General features: G+C 41.8%; 2 protein-coding genes across 3 annotated transcripts in view; both read left to right on the forward strand.

Moving 5' to 3' along the window:
• Nucleotides 1-6,417, forward strand: part of ror1 (receptor tyrosine kinase-like orphan receptor 1) — a 107,048-nt gene extending 100,631 nt beyond the window's left edge. For both annotated transcript variants that reach the window (XM_020602752.1, XM_020602753.1), the window contains 4 exons: nucleotides 1,186-1,365; nucleotides 2,054-2,281; nucleotides 2,417-2,781; nucleotides 2,930-6,417. In XM_020602752.1, coding sequence (XP_020458408.1) covers nucleotides 1,186-1,365; nucleotides 2,054-2,281; nucleotides 2,417-2,781; nucleotides 2,930-3,635 — 1,479 coding nt within the window. In that variant the 3' untranslated portion in view covers nucleotides 3,636-6,417. The remainder of the gene's footprint in view (nucleotides 1-1,185; nucleotides 1,366-2,053; nucleotides 2,282-2,416; nucleotides 2,782-2,929) is intronic.
• A 10,509-nt stretch (nucleotides 6,418-16,926) lies between these two features.
• cachd1 (cache domain containing 1) overlaps nucleotides 16,927-26,580 on the forward strand; it is a 67,104-nt gene continuing 57,450 nt past the window's right edge. Inside the window, 1 exon segment of the mRNA XM_020602726.1 lies at nucleotides 16,927-18,470. Coding sequence (XP_020458382.1) covers nucleotides 18,222-18,470 — 249 coding nt within the window. The 5' untranslated portion in view covers nucleotides 16,927-18,221.

The following is a 26,580-nucleotide window of genomic DNA, read 5'->3' on the forward strand; positions in this document are numbered from 1 at the left end:
ATTCCTGCTAAAGACATAATTCTGTAAAACATAAGTCACAAATATGTCTTTTGGTTGTTTAGCTTAGTAACATTCTTAACTTACTGGACACTTTTGTACCTGTGGATGGATACATATTCAGTGCATTATTGAGGGTTTGTGACAGCAAGACAGTGGGGTTAACACAAAATGCACCACATTGCCCGTGTTCATTGTAATGAATGAAGTGAATGAACTGTTGCTCCTTGATGTGTTTTGAATTATGGGCACCAGTGAAGCTCTATGGCACAGAAGAATAAGCTACATCAAGCTGTGGATACACAGACAGTGCCAGTGAATAGAAGTGATTGATTGATTGATTGTTCCTGGCCTCGGGATGAGATTTGTTAAATACAGCCAAAAGAAGCATACTAACCCTTTAAACACAGGTGTATTGTCTTTTATGTGGATGCTTATGTATGTTTTCCATCACAAATTTAGTGTATATAAAATCATAACCCAGTGAAACACCTGTTTCTTACTCTCTCCTCTTGTCTATCTCGTCACTATTTCAAGCAGACCTTGATTCAGTTAATTCCACCTGAACTATGAGAGTTTCTTTCCTTGTTATAACCCCACAGTTCAGCTCAGCCCTGTTGGATTTAGTTATACAAATGAGACTCCAGTGTGAGTCCTCCTCAGTGGCCATTAAAGACTAGAAAGGCAGCGCTGTCCCTCACAAAGAAAACTACAGGGTTTTCTGTTATTTCTGCAGCCGAGTCCACAGTTTTACCGGCAAAAGGATTAATTGCTTAGTCTTCCTAAATGCTGCAGACTTCTCAGCTAAATGACATTTTTAAGCTGTTGTCATGGGGTCAGGTTTTAGGTTTTTCCAACACCACTTTCCAAAGGCTTAAAGGGAGTTATTTGGAACTGATGTAATGGACTGAGTCTCATTATGACAATTATCAGCTCTCTAGGCTGTACTTTAATTTTCCTTTACAAGTCAAACTCATATTTGGTGTTATATTAGGCATTCTGCCTGCATAAAATTAGATTCACCAGTGTAAACTGATGTCATCATTTCAATTTTCTATACAAGTACAAGATTTAGCAATCCATGCATATAAATTCTCACCTGAATATTTTTGCCTACCACATGACCCCTCAGGGGCTCTGTACATAATAGTGAGGGCCTAATAAATCATCATCATCTTCTCCTTGCAGAGTAAGGCCAAAGAGCTTCCCCTGTCAGCTGTGCGTTTCATGGAGGAGCTTGGAGAGTGCACTTTAGGGAAGATCTACAAGGGTCACCTGTACTTGCCCGGCATGGATCAGGCACAGCTTGTAGCCATAAAGACCCTGAAGGATATCTCCAGTGCCCAGCAGTGGGGTGACTTCCAGCAGGTACAAAATTGATCTCTTTCATCAAACCTCCTCCTTCCAAATATGCATTAAACTGTAAAGAAATATTCAGAAAGCTGTAAAGCTATCTATTATTAGTGAGAACACAGCCACTGAAGTCATTTTTTGTTGCCTGTTTACCAGCTCTAAAACTAAATTACTTTAAGACATGTTTCTAACTAGCGATTGTGTCAGTTGTGATTCTAAAATACAGCTCTTTCCCAGTGGGAAGCTCTCTCTTCCCACAAGTACTGAAGGATGACTTGTTATAGTTCCACAGAAGGTAAATATAGGGGGCGATGCGGGACTGTATACAGTACTATCACTGGAGAGCAGAAGAATTCATCTAAAATAAACTCTAAGTACAGGCAGATTGTCCAGATGAACTTGGACTTTAAGGAGGACTGAAATAAATGACTTGTGCAAAACATAATTCTTACTTTCCATTTATGGACAGTGAGGTAGACTTAAAGTGCCTGCCTCAAAGTGACATTATATCCAAAATATATCTTTTGTGCAAGCTCTCACCCCCAGCAGTGCTGAAAGGTAGCTGTAAAAAGTGGAGTGAGCTAGACTAGATCTGATACGAAGCAAACGACAAACCTTGTACAACCATCGTTCAAGGCCACAGTGCTTCAAACCCCAAACATCAGAACAGAAATCACAGTTCCTTTTCTGGTTTCCAACACAGGAGGCTGCAGTGCTGACAGAGCTACAACACCCAAATGTGGTGTGCCTCCTAGGCGTGGTGACCCAGGAGCAGCCTGTCTGTATGCTGTTTGAGTTTCTTCCTCAGGGCGACCTGCATGAGTTCCTCATCATGCGTTCACCACACTCAGATGTTGGCTGTAGCAGTGATGAGGATGGCACAGTGAAATCCAGCCTAGATCATGGAGACTTCTTGCATATGGCCATACAGGTCTGTAAGCTCTGTACATATTTTTGCATGATTGATGGATTGCTGTTTTCTCAGTTTGACCTTGTTGCTGTGTACCAGATGTAGTTCACCACTAATTACTTCTTAAATGATTTTTTTCTGACCAAACAAACTTAGATTGCTGCTGGGATGGAGTACTTATCCAGTCACTTCTACATCCATAAAGACCTGGCAGCTCGGAACATTTTAGTCGGAGAACAGCTCCACGTCAAGATTTCTGACCTGGGTCTCTCCAGAGAGATCTACTCCTCAGACTACTACTGCATCCAGCCCAAAATTCTGCTGCCCATCCGCTGGATGCCCCCTGAGGCCATTGCCTATGGCAAGTTCACCACAGACTCAGACATCTGGTCATTCGGAGTCGTGCTGTGGGAGATCTTCAGCTATGGCCTGCAGCCCTATTACGGTTTCTCCAACCAAGAAGTGATGGAGATGGTGAGAAAGAGGCAGCTGCTGCCCTGCCCTGAGGACTGTCCACCAAGGTATGTTCAGTTAATGTTACAGATCAACCTATACTGCTGAGTAAATTATAAGAAGGTAATGGACCACATACATGGTGTACTGTAACTCCTTTGTATTCTCAACTTCTCTTTGTTTTTTTGTTTGTTTGTTTGGGGGGTTGTCTCTCAGGTTCTATGGTTTGATGACTGAGTGTTGGCAGGAGGGTCCAGCACGGAGACCACGCTTTAAGGACATTCACGCCCGTCTGAGAGCCTGGGAGGGGCTTTCATCTCACGCCAGCTCCAGCACACCCTCTGGTGGTGGGGGAAATGCCACCACCCAGACTACCTCGCTCAGTGCCAGCCCTGTCAGCAACCTCAGCAACCCCCGTTACGCCGCTGCTGCCGCTGCTGCTGGGTACCTCTACCAAACCCAGGCTATTCCTGCTCCAGGGCAGATCGCTCCAATTCCAGCTTGGACACCCATGGCTGTGCCCCAAACCCACCAGCGTTTTATCCCTGTCAATGGATACCCCATCCCACCAGGATATGCAGCCTTTCCTGCCCACTTCCCTGCCCCTGCCCCTCCAACCAGAGTAATCCAGCACCAGCTGCCACCTCCTAAAAGCCGGTCACCCAGCAGTGCCAGTGGCTCCACCAGCACAGGTCACGTCAGCGGAGTGCCCTCCACTGCAGGTTCCAACCATGATGCTAACACACCGCTGCTTTCTCACTGCGTCATGCCGGGCAGCGGCGGAGGGTTGGTTCAGGTGTACGGACAAGTTTCCCAGAAGGGGGTGGGAGCGTTGGACCACTCATCACAGACATCAGCGCTGCTCGTTGGTGATTCTGACATACTAATGTACAACGACTCTGTCATCACCGCGGACCTGTAGATAAATAGATGGATACTCACACTTTTTCTGCTTGGGACTCAGATATGAGTGTTTCAGCCTCTTGCCCGGGCACCTAGCCTAGTTATTCTACTCGCACAGAGACCCGACAGAAACGGGCCTGTAAGCACACCTGGGTGTGCGAGAAACACTGCTGCAGCTACAGTACACACAAGTATATACACAGCTGTTTGACTTTTTAATGCCTTATTGTTTAAAGGAAGTGTACTTACTATCATGGTTTGCAAATGTTATTTTAACCCTTGTAAATATGGTACATGTCCTAAATGAATGAATGAAATACAAAGATATATATTCAAAAGAACATTTTATTATGGAAAGACACTTTAAGGTGATAAAGTAGCAAGTCAGTCCTCTGACCAACGAAAACTGTTTGTCATCAAGTCACTGTCAGTGGCCTGTTTCTTGCAGGATGTGAAGGAGACACTGACATTCTTCTAATTTCCTTTAGGTGCCTTTTAGCAAGGGTCTGACCGGCTTGTTGTTGGACATATTAACACAAACAAATGTACTCTAGTGTAAAGCTATAGTAAGCCACAGCCTGGCGAGCAATATTGGGAATAGCAAGCTGAACCAACCAGAAGTGAGGCGGCTTTTCATGAGGAGACCAGCTCCAATCTGCTCAAATACATGAGTATACAAGGCATCCAGGTGACACGCCCTGCCCTTTGGACTCGAAAGCTGAATTTGAACATTTTGACAGCTAACGGTTACATGAGAGGTGACTTAGCTGGAAGTAAGCTGCTCATGCATCATCTTTTTCACACAAAATCCTTTCAGAAATGACACCTGAATGTTTTAGTGCAGCCTCAGCATAACTGCAGACTTCTGCAACATGGACACAGGTCTTTTTGCCTTTCAAGCCTCAGTATATAGCTGTCCAGGGAGTTTTTGGATTGGATATTTTAAGTGCCATATTAACTTTTCATTCTCCCATCATTTTCCTGTCTCCCTAAATGAGTATACAGACCATTAATGCATCTCAACATTCTCCATGATCCCTTTATTTTGTCTTTTCCCTTATTGTCTCACACGTCCTCCCTCTCAGGATATTGCAGGACCCCATAATTTCAGGATCCCCTACAGATGTACAAATGAAATCATGCGGTGCTCATGTCCTCAACAGCTGAACTGGACCACCCCCAGGACAAATGGTTCATTCACCACATGAGGGCTGGGGTCAGTTTTACTGTCGGTAATGTAGGCTGAAATGTCAGCCCTCACAAATTAATGTTTTTATTGTATATTGGATGTTTTCATTTTCATTGGAGAATTTCTTTCAGCATTTGAATTTTGAAGAAACAGGTTTTATTTGTGAGGCTTGTCTTCATGTGTCTTTGCCCTTTACTCTCCTGTAGTATGGCATCCGTGTTGTACAAAAAAAAGATCAAACCTTGCTGAACAAATTGTAGTACTGTGTGTGAAAAGATGTATGCATGTTGCTTCTAACTGGTCCTGGGTATACCTGGCACCAACTGTACTAGCAACAAGAGCAGTTTTTTTTAAAGGATAAACTGGATCGGTCCGTTCTGTTACAGCTGTATTTTTATTTTAACATCTCCGCCGTCCAGTCGCAGCTAATCATGATCGGGTTGGATGCTTGTACACTAAAATTTTTTTGTGATATGAAGAAGTGTGTGTGTTTGGTAAATGAATCATTCTCAGTCCTGGAAACACACAAATGCTATGTGAGCTACCAGTTAATATTTAATGATGATGGTTGATCAGCAGCAGAGCTAAATATGAAGCTTTTATTGTTAAGGAATATTGTAGAGGCAGAGAAGTGTGATATTAGCTGTGATTATTGATATGAAATTCCCTTCTCTACTTGTGTAGTAGACAATCAGTCATTCACTTCCTGACTGCATGTGTTGCACTCTGATGTTTACAGATGATTATGCCATCAGTCACCTGTATTTGATAATCATCTAGCATGACAGAAGGGAGCGCAAAGCACAGTAAAGATTTCCTAAATAGCTTTTTTATGGTATAGTGTTAAGTTGACATTTGTGGAATGTAGATAGACAAACCTGTAATCGAATTAGTTTTTCTTTAAACCCAGACTCAAACCAGAAATGACTGAAGTAATTTTTGTTTTGAAACTTCCCAGAGTACAGTATGTTAGAGTAACCCAGCAGCTGTTTCAGTTAGCTATAGATTCAAGCTCAAAATGCAGTAAATCAGCCCTCCATTTTTAAATTTGATTAAGCTTTATATTACCCCAAGATCATTTTCAAACCAGGTATGGTCAGTAGAGTAGATAATTATCTGTCATGAGAAACATGAAGGGAGAAGCTCTTGGTTGGAGTCTTTGAAAAGATTTGTTCCTCAAGATGATTTCAATCATTTTAAGTTAATTTTCCCACAATTTTTTTTTATTTCATTGCTGTTTTTTTCTCTCTTTATCTTTTTGTTCCTCTGAAGCAGATTGAGCTACCTAAGCAGCTGAGTTTGTGCACATGACCTGCAGTAATGTCGAAGATTTATGTGTACGGACATCAGTGCAAAAACCACTTGTACACAAGACTGTGAATCAAGTCTATGTATTGTTGTATTTGGCAAAAAAAACATTATTGTGCCTTTTTTATTTTAAATATTTTCTTTTAAATACAACTAAATTTATATTTCAGTAACAATGTACCCATTACAAAAGGTTTACATCCTTTTGACCAAGAGAGGCCTTGTCTTTGTATTTTGTCTGAAACATTTTTGCACAGATGTTTTGCATTGCAAATTCATTTATTAAATGTTGTTGTTTGGTTAACCTTGCAGTCAATGATAAGAGCCTTAATTTTTAGATAATACAGTAAGCATGTAGTTTTTCAGTATTGTAATGACAGTGTGAATCCACTGGGTACCACCAAATCATCATTTCTGTGAATTTTTTTTTATTTTTAAACCCCCTCAAAATTGTAGTGACCATTGTTGACCAGGTGGTAGTGCCCTTTAGCTGCCTGATCTGTGTAGGTATTCACTCTAGAACAGCTGGAAATAATATTAGTCCAGCTATAATTTGGCCAAAGATGGAAAAATGATTCTAGTGTAGTGTTCCTCTGTTTACTTGTGTGCATTCGTGTATGCCTTTGTGTGTTGTCTCATTTCCAGGAAAATGTCACACTCTGCACTTCAAATGAGCCAAAACAGATAAAAATGAACCAAATGGTGATGAGAATGAAAAAGAGATGTAATGCTGTGTGTGTATAGAGAAGATGGGGAGGGGGGGACTAAATCTATGAGGAACGGTTTGAGTTGTAGAGTAAGGAGATTTTGGGAAAGTGAAGATGTTTTGGCTGGTCTAAACTCTCTTGAACAGGTTGTTTGAAAGCTAAGACTTGGTTTTAGAGTTACGGTTAAGGCTAGATTTCAATGCAGGTTTGTGACTGAATGTTTTTTGTAATTTGGTTGAACCCAAATTACAAAAAACACATTTACAGTTTATTCCCTCTTATTCTCTTCTTCAGTGTTACATACAGTGTTAATCTTTGTGTCTGTTTGCAGGTAAAGAGGAAAAGAAGAGGAGCTGTTAGTATCAATGCAGAATTAACTCTTGAAAACATTGTCTGCTTTTGCTCTGGACCAGTTTGTAATACAAACAATCAGTAATAGCAGTCTAAAATACCATGAGCTCTTCATCAGAGGTGCGGTGCTTTGAAACTGTTGGATACAAGACAAGAATGAAAATCATTTGCTATGCTGGTGAGTGTGGCCAGAGAAAGGGAGAGGAAAGGAGGGCAAAGGAGGAGGAAAAAAAAACACAACATCTGTTCTGATTTGAGATGTGAGGATCCAGTCACAAACTCACTGACATCTTGGAAGGCAGTTTGGATTTTTACATCCAGTGGTGTGTGCTGCTGCTTCTTGGCTGAGTGGTATTTGTACTACAATAAATAAAACCTTTAAGAATATGAAAAATGCCCACCCGGTAATTATGGGTTTGGACATTTAGAGGCTAAAATACATAAGGTTAAAAGTTAAGTGTTCCCAAATTAACTAAAAAAATGAAAAGCTTTTAGAAATCTGGCTTGTTGGAACAGTATTTTACTAATTTTATTAGGGATACAACTTGTGATTAGTTTCATTAGTATCGATCTATCTAGCACTTGTTTTAATTGCTTAATGTGTGAAATGTCAGGTAATATTAAGAAATTGTTTTGTGAAATATTGGATGAATTTACTTCTTTTGGGTTCCAGCATTCAATTAAATGAAAGCATCTTTGAAGTTTGAAGGGGAAATGGGTCTTTGATGGAACTAACAATACATGCTGCTGAAGCATGACAAAGGGGTCTTAACTAGGTTTAATCTGTATGTATGACCTCATCATTCATGTAAATTGTGAAAAGTTAGGAGTATCTAAAGTAAACGTATTTCCACTGCAATGCTGTGGACTAGAATTATAAAGTTGTGTAAATTGAAATATTCAAAGTGTCTTAAATTTACTTCAGCACAATTGCGTAAATGTGCTGCACGCTGAATTGAAATGATAGGTGGAGTGAGTATGGGTGTGTTCTTTAGTGGTAAAATCCCTTTGGTTCAAAGCCAGAGCGGTTACTTCCAGTGACCAGTCCTGTAACTGAAGACAATGGCAGATGAGCCCTGGAGGTGCTTTATCACCTCATTTAGTCTCTTCAGTTTGTGATGTAATGGGCTTTGAAAGTACAGGAGAGGCTGAAGAAGAGAATGAATGTGCAATTGTTAAGTGAGGGAGAGGTGGATGAATAATGGGTGGAAGGAGAGTGCATTGGATGGCAGAGAGGGGTAATGTCTGGCTTAAAAGTATGGCATAAACCAGTGGGATCGTCAGGGTTTCATGTGTATCTGCTTTAGCATGAGGTCTTTGTGGAGACAACATGTAAACAATGAGTCAGAGGAGAGTGGTGCGATGCAGAGGGATCCAGAACCATGACTGTTTCCAGTTGTGGGATCTGGCTTTGCCCCAGTGCACTGAGAAGGTCCAGAGGACAATTGAAGCAAAGAGTTCAGAGTACTGAGGTGGACATACCAAAGTCTATTTATCTGGCAATATATAATGTAATATATAGATGCTGATTATGCTAAAGAAGGAAAGAAAAGAGAGTTTTTCTTTTATTACAGAGGGTTTTAAATGGGGGGGGCACAGGGAAGTGGAACAAAGGGTGTGGAGGGAGAGATGTGAGGTAAAGATACTGCATGAGGAAAAAGAGACAGATGTTCTAAAACTGGAAGTTATTTGTAGTTTTGTCACCAGTTGCAACAGCAGCAGTGGTGTCTGCATTTAGTGCTATTGTAACATGACTAACTCTCATCTTGTCAGTAACAAATGAAGGCTTCCACTTTGATGATACAATGATTGAGAGGTTGTAGGTTACAGGTTACAGCAGTTGGTGTCTGAAAAATATTTTTACCCAGAAAAGGAGGCCCATTACAAAAAAAAACATCAGTAACCACTGGGTTACAGAAACATAATGAGGGAGAAAAACAGAGGGATACAGGATACAGTCCTCTTACTCTGTCATGACAGCACTGGAATCCTTCAACAAACCCTTGATTGTTGAGGAACATGAGCTGTTTTTGTTGAGGAGCTGACAGGGGCTTGACCTCCGCTGTCCACGCTGCCACATTTTGACCTTGATGAGGGGAAGTGCAGTGAAGCCTTTGAACGCTGTCAAGTGAATTGCGTCTGGTTTCAGTTCCTCAAGGGCTTGACAGAGCTGGGACAGGTCATGTAGATAGTCATCTGCCTAAATGAGGCAAAGTATTATCTGTAGAGACAAATTAAAAGTTTTCCTTGTTATTACAAATGGATGTGTTTTTTTCATGTTTAATAGCAAAAAAAAAGACTGAGTATTTTATTTAAAACACCTTGTAAAAGTTAACCTGAAAAACAGTACAATATGGTTTGTGAACCTTCTGTAATATCAATTTGATGCTGATTTCTGTGCCACAACACTTGTTTTAAAGAACAAAATCTATCATCTAAATAGTTTTCGCCAAGATGTCAAAGTGTCAGTGACGGTCGCACCAAAACATATCACAAGTCTAGATATATTTTATATTAAGACAATGAATTGTCATAGCAATTTAATTTTGACAAGACTAATGGGGATATTTACTAAACTAAATATTACATCACCACATTTCCACCTTGTGTGCCAAGTTCTGCACTTAACCCAGAGTACTCCTTAGGCTGAGGGACAAATAAAAACGCTGGCTTAATAGTGGCACAAGTAAAAGTCAGGCGTTGCTAAAGTTATTACAGTTAGTGGTAAGGAGACCTGAATGTCTGCAAGACATTTCATGGCAATCCATCCAATGGATTTCACTCAAAAACAAAAATCTCAAGGAAAGGGGATCAGTGAAGTCATTTTGATCAATTCTCTGGAGATACTTCCTGCTACAACATATATAAAAAGCAGTCACTCAAGGCTGCATAAAAAATATTCAGTCCTCGACTTCCTGTTAGTAACCTTATCTGCTCAAGGGCTGAATCAAAGCATTGTGATAGCTGTGCCTTTGACAAGTGAAACTCTTTGTTCAGATTGAAAGCATTCAGCTGTTTTAAACAATAACAGTTGTCTTCACTGTCAGACAGATGCTCATATGGCCAGAGTCAGAAAGGCAAGTGGAGAACAATAGAGTGAAAGATGGATTCACATTCCTTCTCTTTATTCATGCCTCACAGGTTTGAGAGCAAAGGATGGGACATTTAGTATGATCACTGTAATCTCATTTCAGCACAGTTCTGGTAAATTGAAACTGAAATCAACTGTAAGTAGGTAGAGAGGGAGGAGGGATGCCACTAAGATGAATGGCAGGATCATCAAAAACAACTGCATTAAACTTAGGTGAGCTAGTTTCAGGGTAATGTGTTGTACATGCTGGCTCGCTGTCATGGCTTAGGCATTTAACTGAACTGAGCCATTGTTAGAGAAACTAGTTTCACCTGTGCATTTCCTGCTAGCAGGAAAAGCCTAAATAGAAAGCAGATCAGTCTCTGCTGCCTAAAACACTGTAGTCCAACTTGGGACAACACATGACTTGTTAAATAGGGCGTGTTTTAAATGCTGCATTCAAGATTCAGTGAACGAACTATCATTAGAGAATAAGAGATAGATATCTTAAGACATGATGCATTTGATAGTAAAGCCAGTGTGTGCATTTATGTACAGATAGGTTGCGTCTAGTTCCAAGTACCTCCCCTGCCAAAATGTTGTAGGTACATAGTCGAGGACAAGGACTCTAAACAAGCATCACATTCACACAGTGACCTAACAGTGACAACTCTAGCATCTATATAGTAAAGCGCTAGCATGGTTAAAATAACATTTATAGATGTACAGTATATAATTGTACATGTAAAAAGTTTTTCACTGTTTTTGGAACATTTAGTGTCAGTGGAGGAGCAACTTAAACCCATTAAATATGGGACAGATTAAGGCTATAGTTATATTGTACATTTGTCAATATAAAATCTATATTGTGCTTCTTTCAGGCATCATGTCTGTTATGGTCTTGGGGCAAAGAACACCACTTGGACACAAGGGCAGGACTTGGATGTCAGACTAGCCAGGAGGTTTATTTTAACACCAACTTCAACCAGCAGAACAGAGCAAAGAGAACAAGGTAAGTAGACAAGAGTCAATGGGTATTGGGAGACAGTCAATGAGGGCGTAAGATTGCTCAGAGCAAGGTGGAGAGAGCTGGTTGCACACACAGACTGGAGAGTGGTGGACATGCAGGTGGTTGCTGGCACAGCTGGAGAGGAGCCAGAGAAGAGCAGGGTCAGTGCAGTAGCTGATGAGAGGAGTAGACACAGGACTGGAGGCAGAGTAGCAGACGAGAGGAGTATTCAGGCAGACGAGCAGGGAACACGGGAATCGGGAAACTGCAGAGTGCTGGGGTGAGACTTCCAGGAAACACAGGAACAAACAGGTAAGCAAACCTTCTGAAAGCTCTCAAGCAGAAAGCGGCCAGTAAGCTATGGTACAAGCAACAAAACTGTCTGACAAGGAAGAGGCAGCTGAGCCCAGGTTAAATGCCCATGACACAAATGGCAAATGGGATACAGCTGTGCTCAGTCCCTGCCAGCCACATCTAGTAACTCCACCAAACCCCAAGGAGGTAGAGAGGTAGGCACAGGTTAGTGACCTAACAATGTCTGTTTGACGTGGGTTCAGCACAATGCCCTCATTCCTCCTTCAAATATACAGTATCTCTTACATATTCTTGTGTACAGTACATGCAATACTGCATGTACGTACAGTGTTTTAATTGTTAGAAGTGAATATGTACCTACATACACTCATTTCCACTTCTTTTATTCCTTCCCTTCTTTACTCTCCATGTCATCTTCTCACCTTTCAGTTTCTTTGACTAAATTCCTTCCCCATTCTCAGTTTCTCCTTAACTCACCTCACACTTAAGTCAGACTCTCTGTCTAATAATCTATTCATCTTTGTGCTGGAATGGAAGTCTGATGCTTTCCATCTGTGTATGTCAGTGGTGGAGCTCCAAGCCTGTCACTCTTTATTCACTCCCCCATTCTCCACTTCAACTTTTTACCAGCAGAACCCCAAATCTGGTTCCACTCAGCCCTAAAGTTTAAGATCTGTCTCCACAGTGGAGCCCCTTTGGCCAAAGGCAGCAGGGTGAGGTCGGCCAGGCCACTGGATCTCTGTGCTCTGGATCCTGAAGATTCTGGGTCACAATGAAATCAACGAATGAGACACAGAATTGGAAACTTGTTGTCACAATGTGGCATGTTACAATACACCTCTCTTTTTCTTTTCTATTCCTCCTCCCATCTTTCTCTTCCAGTCTTGCTCCTCTTCCTCTCCTCCCCCTCTTCCTCTGCTCCCGCATCCTTCTTTTTTCATCCCCTCCCTCTCTCTTGATATCTTTTTTTAGGTCTGTCTGTACTTGCATGCAGCACACACATACACACAAATTCACACATATTCACACACAAACACATGAAATAGCATTACTGGTCCTGACTGGCTGCAAACACATACATACTGTATGTATATATAACTCTACTGGCTTTCCACACGCAGCCTTCATACACAGTCGCACTGGGTCGTATGTTGTTGTTGTTTCTGCCGTTGCTGTATTTTATGTGTGTCTCACATACACACATGTGAATGCACCGCACAAAGCTACAGGCCCAGTTTTGAATACAGCCAGAAATAGCTTTGGGTTCGACTTGGAATTGGCTTAAGTCTTCAAAGAGAAATTTTTGATGCAGTAAAGGGAGTGAGAGAGTGAGATGGAGGGAGAGGGGTGAGAGAGGGGAGTGCTGGGGGTGAACAGAGCAGATCTGGTTGTTATATCCAGCTGTAAAAAGGGGGCAAAAACTTCAAAGACTCACGTTGCCATGGTAACTGTAGGGTGCCTGCTTTAAACCCCTATGCAAAACCTGCCCAGACACATATACATATAGCAAATGTATTCATAAAAATTGATGGCTGCAGTAGTATGATGCAGACCAACATTTATATTTTTCCCATCTCCATCCCTCACCTTTCTTTTATGGATATTGTTGTTCTCCATATCCAGCAGAGATCATATCGATGTGTGTAGTGATGGGTACCGCTGAAGCTAATTAAAACCCAATAAGGTTTGCTGCAAATCCTTTAGTTTTTCTGTGTGAAATCACTGGTTTAGTCTTATCTGGCAGGACTAGAGCTGCTTCTTCATATTTTTCTCTATTGATGTCTGAGGCTTATTCCCTGTAATTGTCACATGCTCTCACTTCATAGCCAGTGGATTTAAATCCCAGCTGTAATCAGATCTCCCAGTTCACGTGTGTGTGTGTGTGTGTGCAGATTAAGTTTTTCAGTTTTAATGGTTCAAAAAATAAATTATTTTTCATATAAAACAAAAGTTAGATTGCTTAGCAATGAAAGTAATGTTCCAAACCCACCACTGTGTTTAAGCCTCTGCATAGTGATAGTTGTGGCCAGTGGCATTATGTTTTTGGGTCATCCATCCGCCCGTCCATTTGTCCATACAACTCATTCTTGTGAATGCGATATCTCAGGAATACTGTGGAGGAATTTCTTCAAATTTTCTCACTTGGACTTAATGTTGAACTGATTAGATTTTGGTGGTCAAAGGTCAAGGCCATGAATTTGACGAGTTGGCGGAGGCATACAACTGCAAAGCCAAATGGCAATAAAAAAAATTGTGTGATAATTCACATAAGAGAACTCATGAATGACAAAAAGGCAGCTGTTACACAGCTACATGTAGCCTGCAAATTAATGGGTATGGGTTTCTCTCTATGTGCATCTGTTTGTAGGGGAGTGTCGGTGACTTCTACCTTGTTGTTTCCATGTGTCATTTCTTACCTGTGTACCTTACCTCCTATGTTATGTAAGATCCTTGTTTTGCCAGGAAGAATGTTGCTGTGAAAGTAAACAAGCTTCCATGTGTCACTATCAGGCCCAGTGTTTGCTTATTATTGCAGCAGGAAATTGTCGTGCTCAGTCAGTTGCATTTGGCTTTGGCTTTATTTACACAGCATGAGAAAATCCAGCTGTAGCATTGTCTACTTTCCAACACAAAGATGCCAAACAGAACCGTATTTATATATCACAAACTGTGAAACCTCACAGAATCTGGCTTCAAATCTAGTCTCCTCTTCCCAGAGGTAGCAATTAATATTAGATCCTGAGCCAAATAATTCTTTTTTACATGTCAAAAGAAATCTGTCACAGTCTTTGAAGCCTAATGTAAACAGGATCTGTATAAAGATCTCAGTACAGACCTCATTTAATTTCATTTAATCATGCAAATCGTGAATCCTAGCCTCACTTTCCCATCTTCTCATGGTCATTTTCCCAAACCAGGTGGCTCTGTTGGTCTATTCTGTAATTAAAATAATGCAATAGGGTAGCCCTGTAAAACAAATCCTTCTGTCTCTGTTAATGAAGATCTCTAACCGCCTTCTTTTGTAATGAAATGTTTGTCTGAATGCACCAGCAGCATTCTCTCCACAGGGATATGCCAGTTAGGATTAATATTTGACTGAGCTGCAGTCTGAAAATGATCCAAGAGATAAAGTGAGAAAAACTATGAGAGCAAGTCAGGCTGGTGTTATGACTGTTAGTTTATGACATAAACCAACAGCGGTGGTAGCTCAAATATTGTACCACATTTTACTGTTTTACAAGCCAAAAGTCTCTGCAGTGAAGGGCTAATTTTATGACATTCATCATACGTGGTGATGCTTTTTTAGAAATCAGGCACAACTTCTTAATAAGGTGTAGACTTAATATAATGACACTGCAATGAACGTGGTTTTTAATATCTTCAGCTAATTTTCCATCAATAATGTGCATCTAATTACAGCTGATATTTCATTCTTGTATTTATTTGAAGGATCATGCCTTTGTCACTTTGGCACCAACAACTCCTAATTGGTCCGGGCACAGATGGCACAGCAGCAATGGTTGGCGCTGTCGCCTCACAGCACAGAGGATCTGGGTTCCAGGTATAAAAAAAAAAGTGACATCAAATCTATCTGTGACCCTTTTTGCTGAGCATGAACACATGCATACACGCATACGCACATGTGTGCACTTACAACAGGTGTGCAGCAGAGAGAGTTGAGTATATTTTCAAAATCTTCCAAACTCACAAACATTTCTTTCACCAACACCAAAGCTTTGATGAGGTCTGTGGCTGTGAGGTGAGTAAAAATGTTGAGGTATTTAAATTCTACTTTGAGTTATTTTGGTCTGCTTCAAATTATGTTCATTTATACTTTCTTTCTAATATTTGCACAAGAGTCTTTATATATTTTCTTTAGTGCAAAAATTGCAAGCAACTCAGGAAGAAAGCCACCTATAAAAACATTCACCAGTCCCACCCTTATAAATAAAGACTGGGTTTTAACACAATTTGCAAATAAGCACCACTTTCCCTGTTGAGAGAGCTGAAGGTGAAACAACACAATCCAAATGTTACTTTTTCCTGGGGAACAGATACTGTATGTGGGGCACACACTACATCGAAACACTCAACAAACATCCTTCTGTTTGTAAGTGTCTGAAAGCATGTGACAGCCATGTAAACATCTGATGGAGACCGCAGCCAAAGACAGATGACCCATTCAGGAACGTAGTGAAGTCCAGAGTCAGGGACTCTCTTTCCTGCTGCACACTACAGTCTGCAAAGCTGTTTTTCTATTCCATCAATTACACTTAATTTTTTACAAGCAGAGCAGTCCATTAGTATCGAAAGGAAAGGGTTCAGTATCAGAAACAGCAGTATAGCCTGAAAAATCACCACTACTAGCCACAATACCCATATTTTTCTTTCTTAAAAATATACTTTCAGGTTAGAATATTCAATAAAATGTCTTACTGTTCCACTGCAAGAGCCCAAATCAAGCTTCACTGCAACTGATGTGACAGTGAGAGGTTTTTGGACTTGATTTTTTCCATCTCTAAATACCACACACCAAAAATATTTTTTAGCTGGCACTTCAGTTAAAAGACAGTGACGATACTTTGAAATGATCTTGGGGAGCAGGCTGCTGTAGCCTCACTGTGATCAAAACCATGACTACACATGGCTGACTGACTGCCTCCAGCTCAAGATGTATATTTCTATATATGTTGACTCTCCAGCAGGTGACACATCATGAAGAAATAGAAAATAATCATCACACAGCCTGGTGAAGGTAAACAGCTGCTTGTAAGTGTCTCTGATTGGTTATGTGATAAACATTTCAAGAGTTTTTTGACAATTTGATATGTGCTTATCAATTAAAGACTGGGAATACTCTCCTCTCAATTCTGTGTGAATGGCAGATAAAGTGAGACATGCAAGGCCGTCTGGGGCCTCATTACACGAGCAGCAGAGCTGATCAGAAGACCATCTGTCTTTGTGTCTTTGCAGCTTAAGATTATCTCACTATGTTATGGATAGATCTGGCACAAAACTGTTACTTATGACACAAATATAAAATATGTCTGGACAATGAGTTGCACTGTGACAGTAAGTTTTAAAAGCTGCTCACTGACCTATTATACATACGTTTCATTTTATGAGGAGACATGGAGACGTAACTGAAGCAATGTCATATTTTGTAATTGATTTGTGATCAAGTGCCAATAAACAATCTCACCCCTCCACAAACTTGGTCATTTGGTCGTCTGACTTGCAGAAACTTACAGTTGCTAATCAAATTAGCATTTTTGAAATATATTTAATCTGACAGTCATACAAGCATCAGTACTTTACCAGGCAACCCTGAATTAACATGATGTGGCTACAGCAGGCCCAGTGTGTGTAAGGCATGTCCCCCAAGTGACTACCAACCCACAACTGTCCATATATGTTACACAACTTGTAAACTCTTTGTAAAATAAGAATAAATTGAGTATAAGCTTAATTTCCCCTCATGAAACAGACATTTTGTGCCAGAATGCAACATTACTTCACCAGACAATCTCCAAAATGTTCCAAGAAGCAGTAGCATGACTGGGAAAAGGCCATTTGTGCAGCTGCAAATCAAAGAAACCCAAGGAGAGAGAGACAGAGCTCCCTGATTAGAGGTCAGCTGTTGGATTGGTTGGAGTGCTGTTATACTTCAAAGCCTCACATCATCTTGCCTCTGCAAGTCTTTTTAGCAAATGAGCTCCCTATAATAGTTTATTTTTTATTTTGCAGTCCTCTAACAAAATATGGAGTTCCTACACAAACCTCTGCTTTTTCTCAAGCTGCTCTGCCAAAGAAGGAGTGAAGCTGTGATGAAAACAAGAGCTGAATTCTTCCAGGAGTGGAGTCTCAGCTGGCTACTCCACCCAGTACTGCTTCCATTCACATCCATCCCAATGGTCGGTAGTTTGTTTTAGCATAATTAGACCCACAGGACAAATCACAGACCTTTGCAGAGTAGTGATAGCACAATTACATAGCCTTTTAGAAACTTTCCATCTCTGCTCAGATTTTCTATGGCAATTGGGTGGTAGGTTTGGGAGGACTGATAATTTCTTGACATTTCTGAAATCCTTGCTACGGCCCTGCTGGCTGCTTATGGATCATATTGCCTATAGGAAAGTTGGTTATGAAAATTAAAATTAAAATTAAAACTCCCCTTGCTTTTGTTGGGTATTTTTTCCTCTCTGCGATACTTGAGGGTTAATCCATTTTTTTTACGATGGAACTTTTCCCAGCAGCAATTGAAAGCACCGTGAAACCCTGATCCACTGGCTTGGAGATCCAGGCGCCGGGACTCTGGCTTTTCCACGCCTCCCTCTCCCCCCGTGGTGAATCTCCGGCTCACACACTTTGCCAGACTTCCAGGAGTTGGAGCGACAGATCGAAGACGGAGCACCGACATCGTTGAATAAGGAGAAAACCCCAGTTTTCTTGTTCACGTGGATATGTTTTCTTGTCTTGGGGGATTCCAAGAAGGCGCGATGGTTTGCGCAGCTGGAAATGTTGGACAGTCGTACCGCAGAGAAAGGGTACACGTACACTACACTGCAAAGTTGTAAAAGTAGTTTCCCTTGAAGTGTTTTTCCCGTCACCCGTTAAGACTCCGTGCTTCTCCAGCCTGTAGACCCTCTGCCATCATGGCGAGGCGGACAGGGGAGACATCCGTGGTTTTGACGCCGAGTACGCGCGCTGCCTTCTGGAATAAACACATCCAGTTCCACATGGGCTTCTGGGCTTTTTCCTGGAGCTTCGTCTTAATCTCTTCAGCTCTTTCTTGCGGATATTGCGGAGCTGAGACGGAGTTTTCCATCCTGGAAGAAGCGCAGGTTCTGGCCGATCAAATGAAAAAACTGTCCTCTCAGGAGCTGGGAGTCTTTACTATGCAGGTAAAAGTGAGACGGCTTTTAAAAACTGCATTTAAACGCGTCTTGCGTTGTGTGAAATGTGTGCCTTCTCGCTGCAGCTGGTTTAAAGACCCTAATCCGGCACAAACAGGATCGCCAAAATAGGCCTGCACCCCAAAATAGTGTAATAATCCCAGAAAGAAACTTTGTTGCTGTTACACGGAACAATAAGCCCCTTGGTTGCCAGTGTTGCAGCGCAACAACAGGCGCTTTGAAGTTTATCTGGGACATCAACACGCGGGAGGGTTGGTGTCCACCTTTATTGTCCCCCAGTCTGTCTCTACAGAAGGTGTTTGTTATTAGTGTGTCTGCTGAAAAGGTGGATAGTCTGTCACCTCAGGTAGCATCAAGGCCAGTCAGCCGTGAAGCAGCGTCTTATTGTATTTTCTTGGAAAAGGGTTGTTCCTCCTCCTCCTCCTCCAAAAACATAAGCACACATTACAACCGTATCAGCTTGATACGGTTGTAATGTGTGCTTATGTTTTTGAAAGATGGACATGCCATTGTGCACGATATTGTCCACAGCTTGTTGTGTGTCTGGCTGTCTGCGAAAATGTAGGTCTCCTCAACATCAGAGAATAAATAGGCAAACAGCTTCTGGACACAAGAAGAACTGATAGTGTCAGATTTAGTCAGTATTGCCATGCAAATAGAAAGCATGGTCTCCATCAGCTGGATCACAGTTGACTGACAACTAATGTTTGTTTTCATTGTGTATCTGTCTTGTAATGATCTATAGATTTATTGTTCAATCATTTAGTTATCAAATATCAGAAAATAGAGAAAAGTGCCCGGGGCATGTCACCTGAGATCAAGGTGACACTTAGATTCCTTTTCATGTACAACCAATAGCTCAAAAACCAAATATACAATAGGTGACTGTGCAAATTCTTAAATGTGACGAGCATCAGCCAGTGATTGTCAACAGTGTACCCTGTGACTGTGTATACTCCCTTTACCATCAGAGAATCCTGTTGATGAGGAGCAGTGGTTAATGTCAACTTGGGCTCTGGGCAATTGTGAACATTTCTCTCTCTGTGGTTCTGACATTTTCTAGACCATGAGGGAAAAGAACAGTTAGTCGCTGATTGTTGTTGAGCAAATTGTGAAAACGCAGCAAAAACACTATTTTGCCGTGTCCACCCACGCGGAGCTGCGTTGAGCCACCAAATGGCAGGAGGTGCAGGGTGCAGTGCTGACTGCCGCTGGGTGTGAAGGGGGATGTTTAGCACTTCAGAGGCCGGGGAGCTCTGAACACAGAGGCGAAGCAGCAGGGGGCCCCCGGCCCCAAATGGTGTTTCATCTTCTCTGTTTCCAGACTGAGCGGCCTTCATCCCGGCTCTGGGAGTCGGCTTTGAGGGCTTCCTCTGATCCCCTCGGATCTGCTTTTGTCACTGCTCATCCCTCTCTGAGCTCCGGTTTGAGCTCAGCCTTATTCCTGCTCTTCCCGTTTTTTTCTCTGCTTGTTTTGTTCCTTATCATTCTTGTTTTCCACTCTTGCAGCTAAATGACTTGCCTCTCTTTACATCTCATTCTTTTTCTTTCTGTCTCTGCCTGTTTTTCTCTCATCAGGGTCAAATTGTTCCATCAACTTCAATAATTAATGCAAAATGTTTGTGGGTATTATCACTGTTTGTATTTCATGACTTATTTCAAATTTCTGTATCCTGCCAACGAAAATGCCTCCAGCATCACTGTTGGAAAACAGTTGTGAGGTGATCATGTTGTTGTACAAACTGTGAAAATCTGACTTGGCATGAAGCTAATGCGAGTTTGATTGAAGTGGTACATTTCATGCAGTCGTGACGGTGGTCTTCCACAAGTGTGAGAGATGTGTGTCCAGTAAAATTAGTTTGCATCTGTCCATGAAAACAACTGCAGGACTCTGTCAGCCATGCTGCTTGTGTGGACACCTGCTCTGGCGCTCAGATGTGGCCTGAATCATCGTCTGCAGGTGTGTCCGTTGAACTGGATTTCACTTTATTTTTCTCCCTCGTTGGCGTTTTACCATTTTCTGTGTTTAGTCATTCCAAAGAGTATCATTCAAAATCCAATTTCTGGAGTCACAGCTGCCACTCATTATCTGTAAGATGATTCTTTTCCCATGTTTTCTTTTTGGGCACAGAGAAGCCAACGTGCAGAGCTCATGCTGTTCTATTTGGGACTGTGTCTGAAGGTTTTGTTATCAAGCGACCATCCCACCATCTCCATTTAAAGTGAAACTCTACCCCTCTCCACCCCACCCCTCATTCTCTGGCAGTATGCGTAATCTAAGGCTTGCCTTGCCAGTGCTTCTGAGTCACTGGGTCAACCTTGTTCAACCTGGCATTGAGTTACCCAGTTATCAGGGGACATGAAGGTGTATAGTTGATGCCCTGTTTAAGTTGATTGGTCTGTTTCTCTAGTGAAACTTCTTCCGGTTTATGTTGTAACATCTCTTTTTCTTAAATGTAAAAATGTGCTGCACTTGCTTTCAGTCTGATTACTGATTAACGGGACAGTGACGTAATAACAACCTTTTACAGGGGCGGCTGTGGCTCAGAAGGTAGAGTGGGTTGTCTCATAACCACGTGATTAGGGGTTCGATTCCCGGCTTGTCCAGTCCACATGTTGAAGTGTCCTTGAGCGTGACACTGAACCTCCCATTGCTCGCGGTGATGACACCGGTGAATGACCAAATAATGTGAAAGCGCTTTGAGTGCGCTGCAATGCATAGAAAGCGCTCTACAAATGTCAGAGCAGGTTGGTAAGTCAACATAAAACGAAACAGCAACCATTCTGATATTTGCATGGAGTCGTTTTAGAGCAAAGAAACCAAACATTTGCTGGTTCCAGCATCTGTGTCATATGGTGGTAACCTTAATATCTTTTACCTGTTTATTGAGAAAAGTAATTAGTAGATTATTTGATCATAAAGATATTTTATTAATTGCAGCCTGTTTTCAGGTGATTACTATATAATTGACTTCTCATATTTCCTTTGTATTTATTGAAAACCGTTGTGGCGTAGCTGCTGCTCACGCCTTCTCTTTGTTGTTGCCTTGATTCGTTGCAGCCTGGCTTTGTCTCTGGAACCTTGCACGTTCTCAGTGTATAAATCAAAGTGAAGAGTAATCTTCCACTTTAGGAAATGATGTTAAATATCTGTGAATGATTAACGGTGTATATTTCTGCCGTGCCACTCTCAGTGGTATGGCACCATTTAATGGGCACTTCATGTCAGATTTTCTGCAGGTTAAGGCCGACGGCTTTACGTGGTAATTTAGAAATAATTGGATCTAAATATGTCGCTGGCCTTTCCCTTGCCGTGTTGTTAAAGCACAGACCCAGTGCTGCTCTTGTCATGTGGAGGCCTGGGGCCAGGACCAGTGTACAGGTTCCCACCTTCAGCTGTAGCAGTACAGGACTGAGAGCTATTGGAAACCCTAAGGTTTAACATAAAGGCATGCCAAGTCAACAACTGATCAGTCATTAGTGTTGGAAAAGTCCAGATCACTGAGGCTTTTTCCAAGAAAGTATTTATGCCCTAGTGGTTGATAATTCACAACATAAATGTTGCTGTATTAGTTTTAAGAGCCTTAATTCACAGAGGAACATGGTTTGTTATTGAGGCTGCCTTGTCCACCAGCCCTGGCCCCTTAATTGTATATTGATAGTAATTTTGAGGGCAATTGAGGTTTGTGCAGTAAAATATTGGGGGACTGTCAGTAGGCTGTGATGTTCTGGTTTGGGTTTGGTCCAAAGGCTGCAGAGCTCACAGTCCTGATTTGCTATATTCTTTCTCTTGTATATTGCATTTACAAATGCTTCTCTCTTTGTTCCACCTGCCTTTATTTTAATCTTCTTATTCCTTTTTCTCCACTTCCCCTTTTATCTGTGTCAGGGCTGTGTTTTTTCTGTTTTCCTTACTTTATATTGAAGCTGTTGCACAGACAGGGAGGAGGAGGGTTTGAGGCTGTACAGCGGGACATCAGAATTCCTGTTAGGTTCTCTGCAGTACAGCTTCAAAGGCTTCTCCCCTCTTACTGCGTTGGCTGTGTGTCTGTCTGCTCGAAGACTCAAGGTTGCCGTGAGCCTCACAGGCCCTCTGCTACACGTGGACGTATTGCCATCTCTCATATACTTTCTCCTATTTGACTTTGAGTCTGCATTTCTCTCTGTTAAGCTAAATGTATGTATGAACCACTGTACATCTGATTTGAAATACTCTATCACTCCATGGAAGTTGATTAAATAGAAGGTCACATTGTAAATAGTCCAGACTCTATGACAGGATAGACATGTATTACGTTTATTTATCTAACAGTCATCCAAAGGGCAAAAGTACACTTCAGTGTCAGATATATCTCTAAGCACATTCCTGCACAGAGGTTACATAATACAGCCAGCATTTCCCTGACAGTTAGTGCCCCAAGTGACAGAATATGCAAACTTACCAGTGGTAAAAGACGGATCGCTTCCTTTACAAATTTTTATATTCACTGTCTAAACTCTTGGTTTATCACGACTTCATTCAAGACCCTGATGTGTACCTGCACTCATTTGTGTCTAAATGTATAGAAGTAATTGTAGAAAAAGAGAGACGTTCAACCCCTGCTTACTCTGACACCTCCACACACCTGAGCACTTTCTATAGAAAGTGCATGTGTTCACTGGATGGACTCTCTCTGGCTCTAGACCATTTGCTAGGCCTGTCTTCCAACAGTTGCAGTCCCACAGCGATGTCTGCACTAGTTTAAAACTTGGAACGACTTTCATATCAGTCTTAAAAATTCCTGGCTTGTCCAGAGTCCGGGAAAAAGGCCCAGTTCTAGCGGCTATTACCTTTATCTTTGCATCACAGTGCAGGGGAGAGCGGAGCAAAGGGCCATGTTTTTATTAAACCTAGGGCTGCTTGTGTGCTTTGGTCTGCGTCCAAGCAGTGAGAGGCTCAGGCTGCCTTTATATCCCACTGCCTCACATTGTCTCCAACCTCCAAACCGAACACACACCAGACTACATGGATGAGACTAGGGATGTCAGATGGAAGATTTTGAATTCATACATGGGGTCACTGGCTGGCCTTGTGTGGCACTGCTCATCGGCAGATCTGTGGCTTCACCGCTCTGGTCCAGAATGAAATATCTCATCTACGATTAGAGGGACACCCAAGGAGCCTGGAAGATGGAGCCTACTGATTTTGGTGATTGCCTGAGTTTCCTCTAGACCTCATGTATCATTTGAAGTCTGGCTTGATCGTTCTTTGAATCTACTATACCTGCTGTTTTAGTTAACACTGTGTTAGAAGCCTGTTGGAAGAAAGACATGGGGAGGAAAACTTTTTCAGGGATTTTTTTTTTTTTTTTTTTTTACCAAGAGTTTTTGGACGACACGACTCCCATTCATTTCAATCAGATCCTCTTAGTTTTTTGCCAGTACAGCTGAGTGCACGTCTACACAGAGTTTTTGGACGACACGACTCCCATTCATTTCAATCAGATCCTCTTAGTTTTTTGCCAGTACAGCTGAGTGCACTGCCTCTTGGCTCCTGCTGGACCGCGGTTGGGAAAATGATGAAAATGATGTTCTTCTCCTTCTGCACCAGCTGTTGTGGTTAAAATTTGTCTGTACTGTCGCAGCCAGATCATTTATCCAACTGCTTTTTGATGTGTTTCCCACATTTCTCCGTTGAAGAGGGCCTCTTTTTGTTTGGCCTGGATGGAGATTGCTTTTAGAGTATTTTTGCAGTCTTTTGCCTTTGTGCTGTTAAGAATCTGCACTGAACTTTTCCTTGGCTGCTATCTAAGTGGAATATAGTTAAGCATGGTCAGACTGGGGAAAAGAACTTCTTCCAGCAGCACCCATCCCACCGTTATCAGTTTTACCTGAGATAAAACAAACACTTGTTTGTGTGCTGCATGTGTCAACGTGTATCATAATCTTGTATTGAGCTGAAATGGTTTCTTGAGTAATTGTTTGATTTACTGACAGAAAATTAATTAGAAACTATTTTGATAATTGTGCCTTAACTAGTTTTTTTTTAAGTTCTTTTTTTAGCAAAAACACTAAATGTTCACCAATTCAGTTTGTCAAATGTTTGTCAGTTTGTCACTCTGGGCCATGAAGAATTGTGTTCAGCATTGCTTTCACTGTATTTTGATAAAGTCTATGTGATTGGATACTTGAGAAAACCTTAAGGAGATTAGTGAATAATAAAAATAGCCATTTGTTGTAGCCACAGTATGTCATTGACATTTCTGCTTGAGAAAGGGCAGCCTGTAGTTCTGACTTCTCAGACATGAGAATTTGACACCCTGTGTGTTTGTGTACAGCCAGGCCCTCCAGGTTTTTAGTGAAGGTAGCTAACCCTGTCCTCTGCTTATTAGGGATAACTAATTAACTGGTTGTGCTTAATGGGCTCATTTAAACTACCTGTCTCACTCTTTATTTCCCATACACTATCACCCACTTTGTCTTGATGCCCTCCCTCACACACACATAATCACAAAGCAACAACAAATTCACTCATTAAGAATTTTTTTTTCTCCAGGTTCCTGCCAGTTACTTAGTTAGCTCCAACAGGACTGACCTGGCAGTGTGAGCCAAGGGACCCCAGGCTTCCCCTTAACAAGTCAGTCCCTTCTCTCTCCACAGTGAGCAAGCCTCAGAATGAACTTTCCCTGAAAACAGAGAGAGGGAAAAGGAAGAGGCGGAGGCTTTTGAAAGCACAGAAGCAAAATACCCAATTGGGAGGGCCATAAGACTAGAGGGACCAGCGCCCTCCCTCAGGCACCGTGCATTTGTAAGGCACCCATCCCCCTTAGTGTGCACACACACACATGCACACACACTCCTACAGAAGAGGCTTTGCATTTTCGATGAGGAGAAAGTTGGAGCTCCTGCTGTGGAGAAACGGATCAGACGGCTTTTTCATGCCTCGTTTCTCCTTTCTTTCTGTCTATTTATGCCTCTCGCCCAGAACTCCGTGTTGCGTACATAAACTTGCAATAAACCCAAACTTCACTGTTGGTGAGTGCTGTGTGTGCCACGTCTGAAGTTGTCTTGAATTTTAATCTATTTTTTTTTATGCCTGTTTGCAGTGTTTTTGTTTTTGGATAGGTGCAGCTTTTTGGTGAAGATCTGACTGTGCATATGTGATAGTAAACATGGAAAGTTTACTAGGGGGTAGGAATGGAAAAAAGAACTGAAGATGCAGCGGTGGAGGCCAGGAAAGGCTAGGTTCTCAAATTGTAGAGTCTCATGCAAGACGCAAACCGCTGTCACAGCAGTTTACAGTTCTGCCTCTGGTGACAAAGTATATGGTGCTTCTCAAATTCAAGGCTCACGGGGCTGTGAAGGTCGGCTCAGTTAGTCTAACTTATGTCCTCAAGACATTCATTTACATCAAAACACGTGCAACACAATGTATCTCAAGTATGTTATTGGTCCAGTCAGAAATGTAGCATGTTTTCAGGCTCTTTGTATGGAAGTAAATCCCTGCCAAAATGTTTGAGGGCCCCCTGCTTCATACACCTACCGACCTCTCTAAAGCTCACTAATTAAGATGTGTATTTCATTTGTTTAATCCATACACAAATAGAAACAGTTTGTGGTTTTATGGCGCGTTACTTGCGTTATTTTTGCAGTTTACCCCTGCTCCTGCTTCTGACTCCAGGTTCATTCCTTAATACACAGACATGAGAGGAGAGTTGTTCCTCTTATCTGACTCTCAGCAAGAAAACAAAGGAGCTATATTTTCTTATATATCAACATTGCTGGAAAAGCTGAATTCAGATACACAATGGGGCTTATAATCAGCGCGCACTGGAGTTTGCAGCTTTTGTGGTTCATACTGTTTCATATTGAGGTGAACTAATGATATGAGGATCGAAACGTTTGAATTTCATCAGCTGTTTTTCTCTGCTTTTGGTTTTCCTTCATGTCTTGAGGTCTTCTGTGTAGTCTAACAAGGTGCTGTCTGCACTCCTAGTTCCACATTGTCTTCCTTCTCCACCATCTTCATCTTTCTCTCGGCGTAGTTGTCTCTGTGGGTGGTGGCATGTGAAACTGTGTCCCGCGCCTTTTGTCATCTGCTGGTTTGCTGCCTTTGAAG

Source organism: Monopterus albus, unplaced genomic scaffold (assembly GCF_001952655.1).
Source record: "Monopterus albus unplaced genomic scaffold, M_albus_1.0 scaffold58.1, whole genome shotgun sequence".
NCBI classification, from domain to species: Eukaryota; Metazoa; Chordata; class Actinopteri; order Synbranchiformes; family Synbranchidae; genus Monopterus; species Monopterus albus.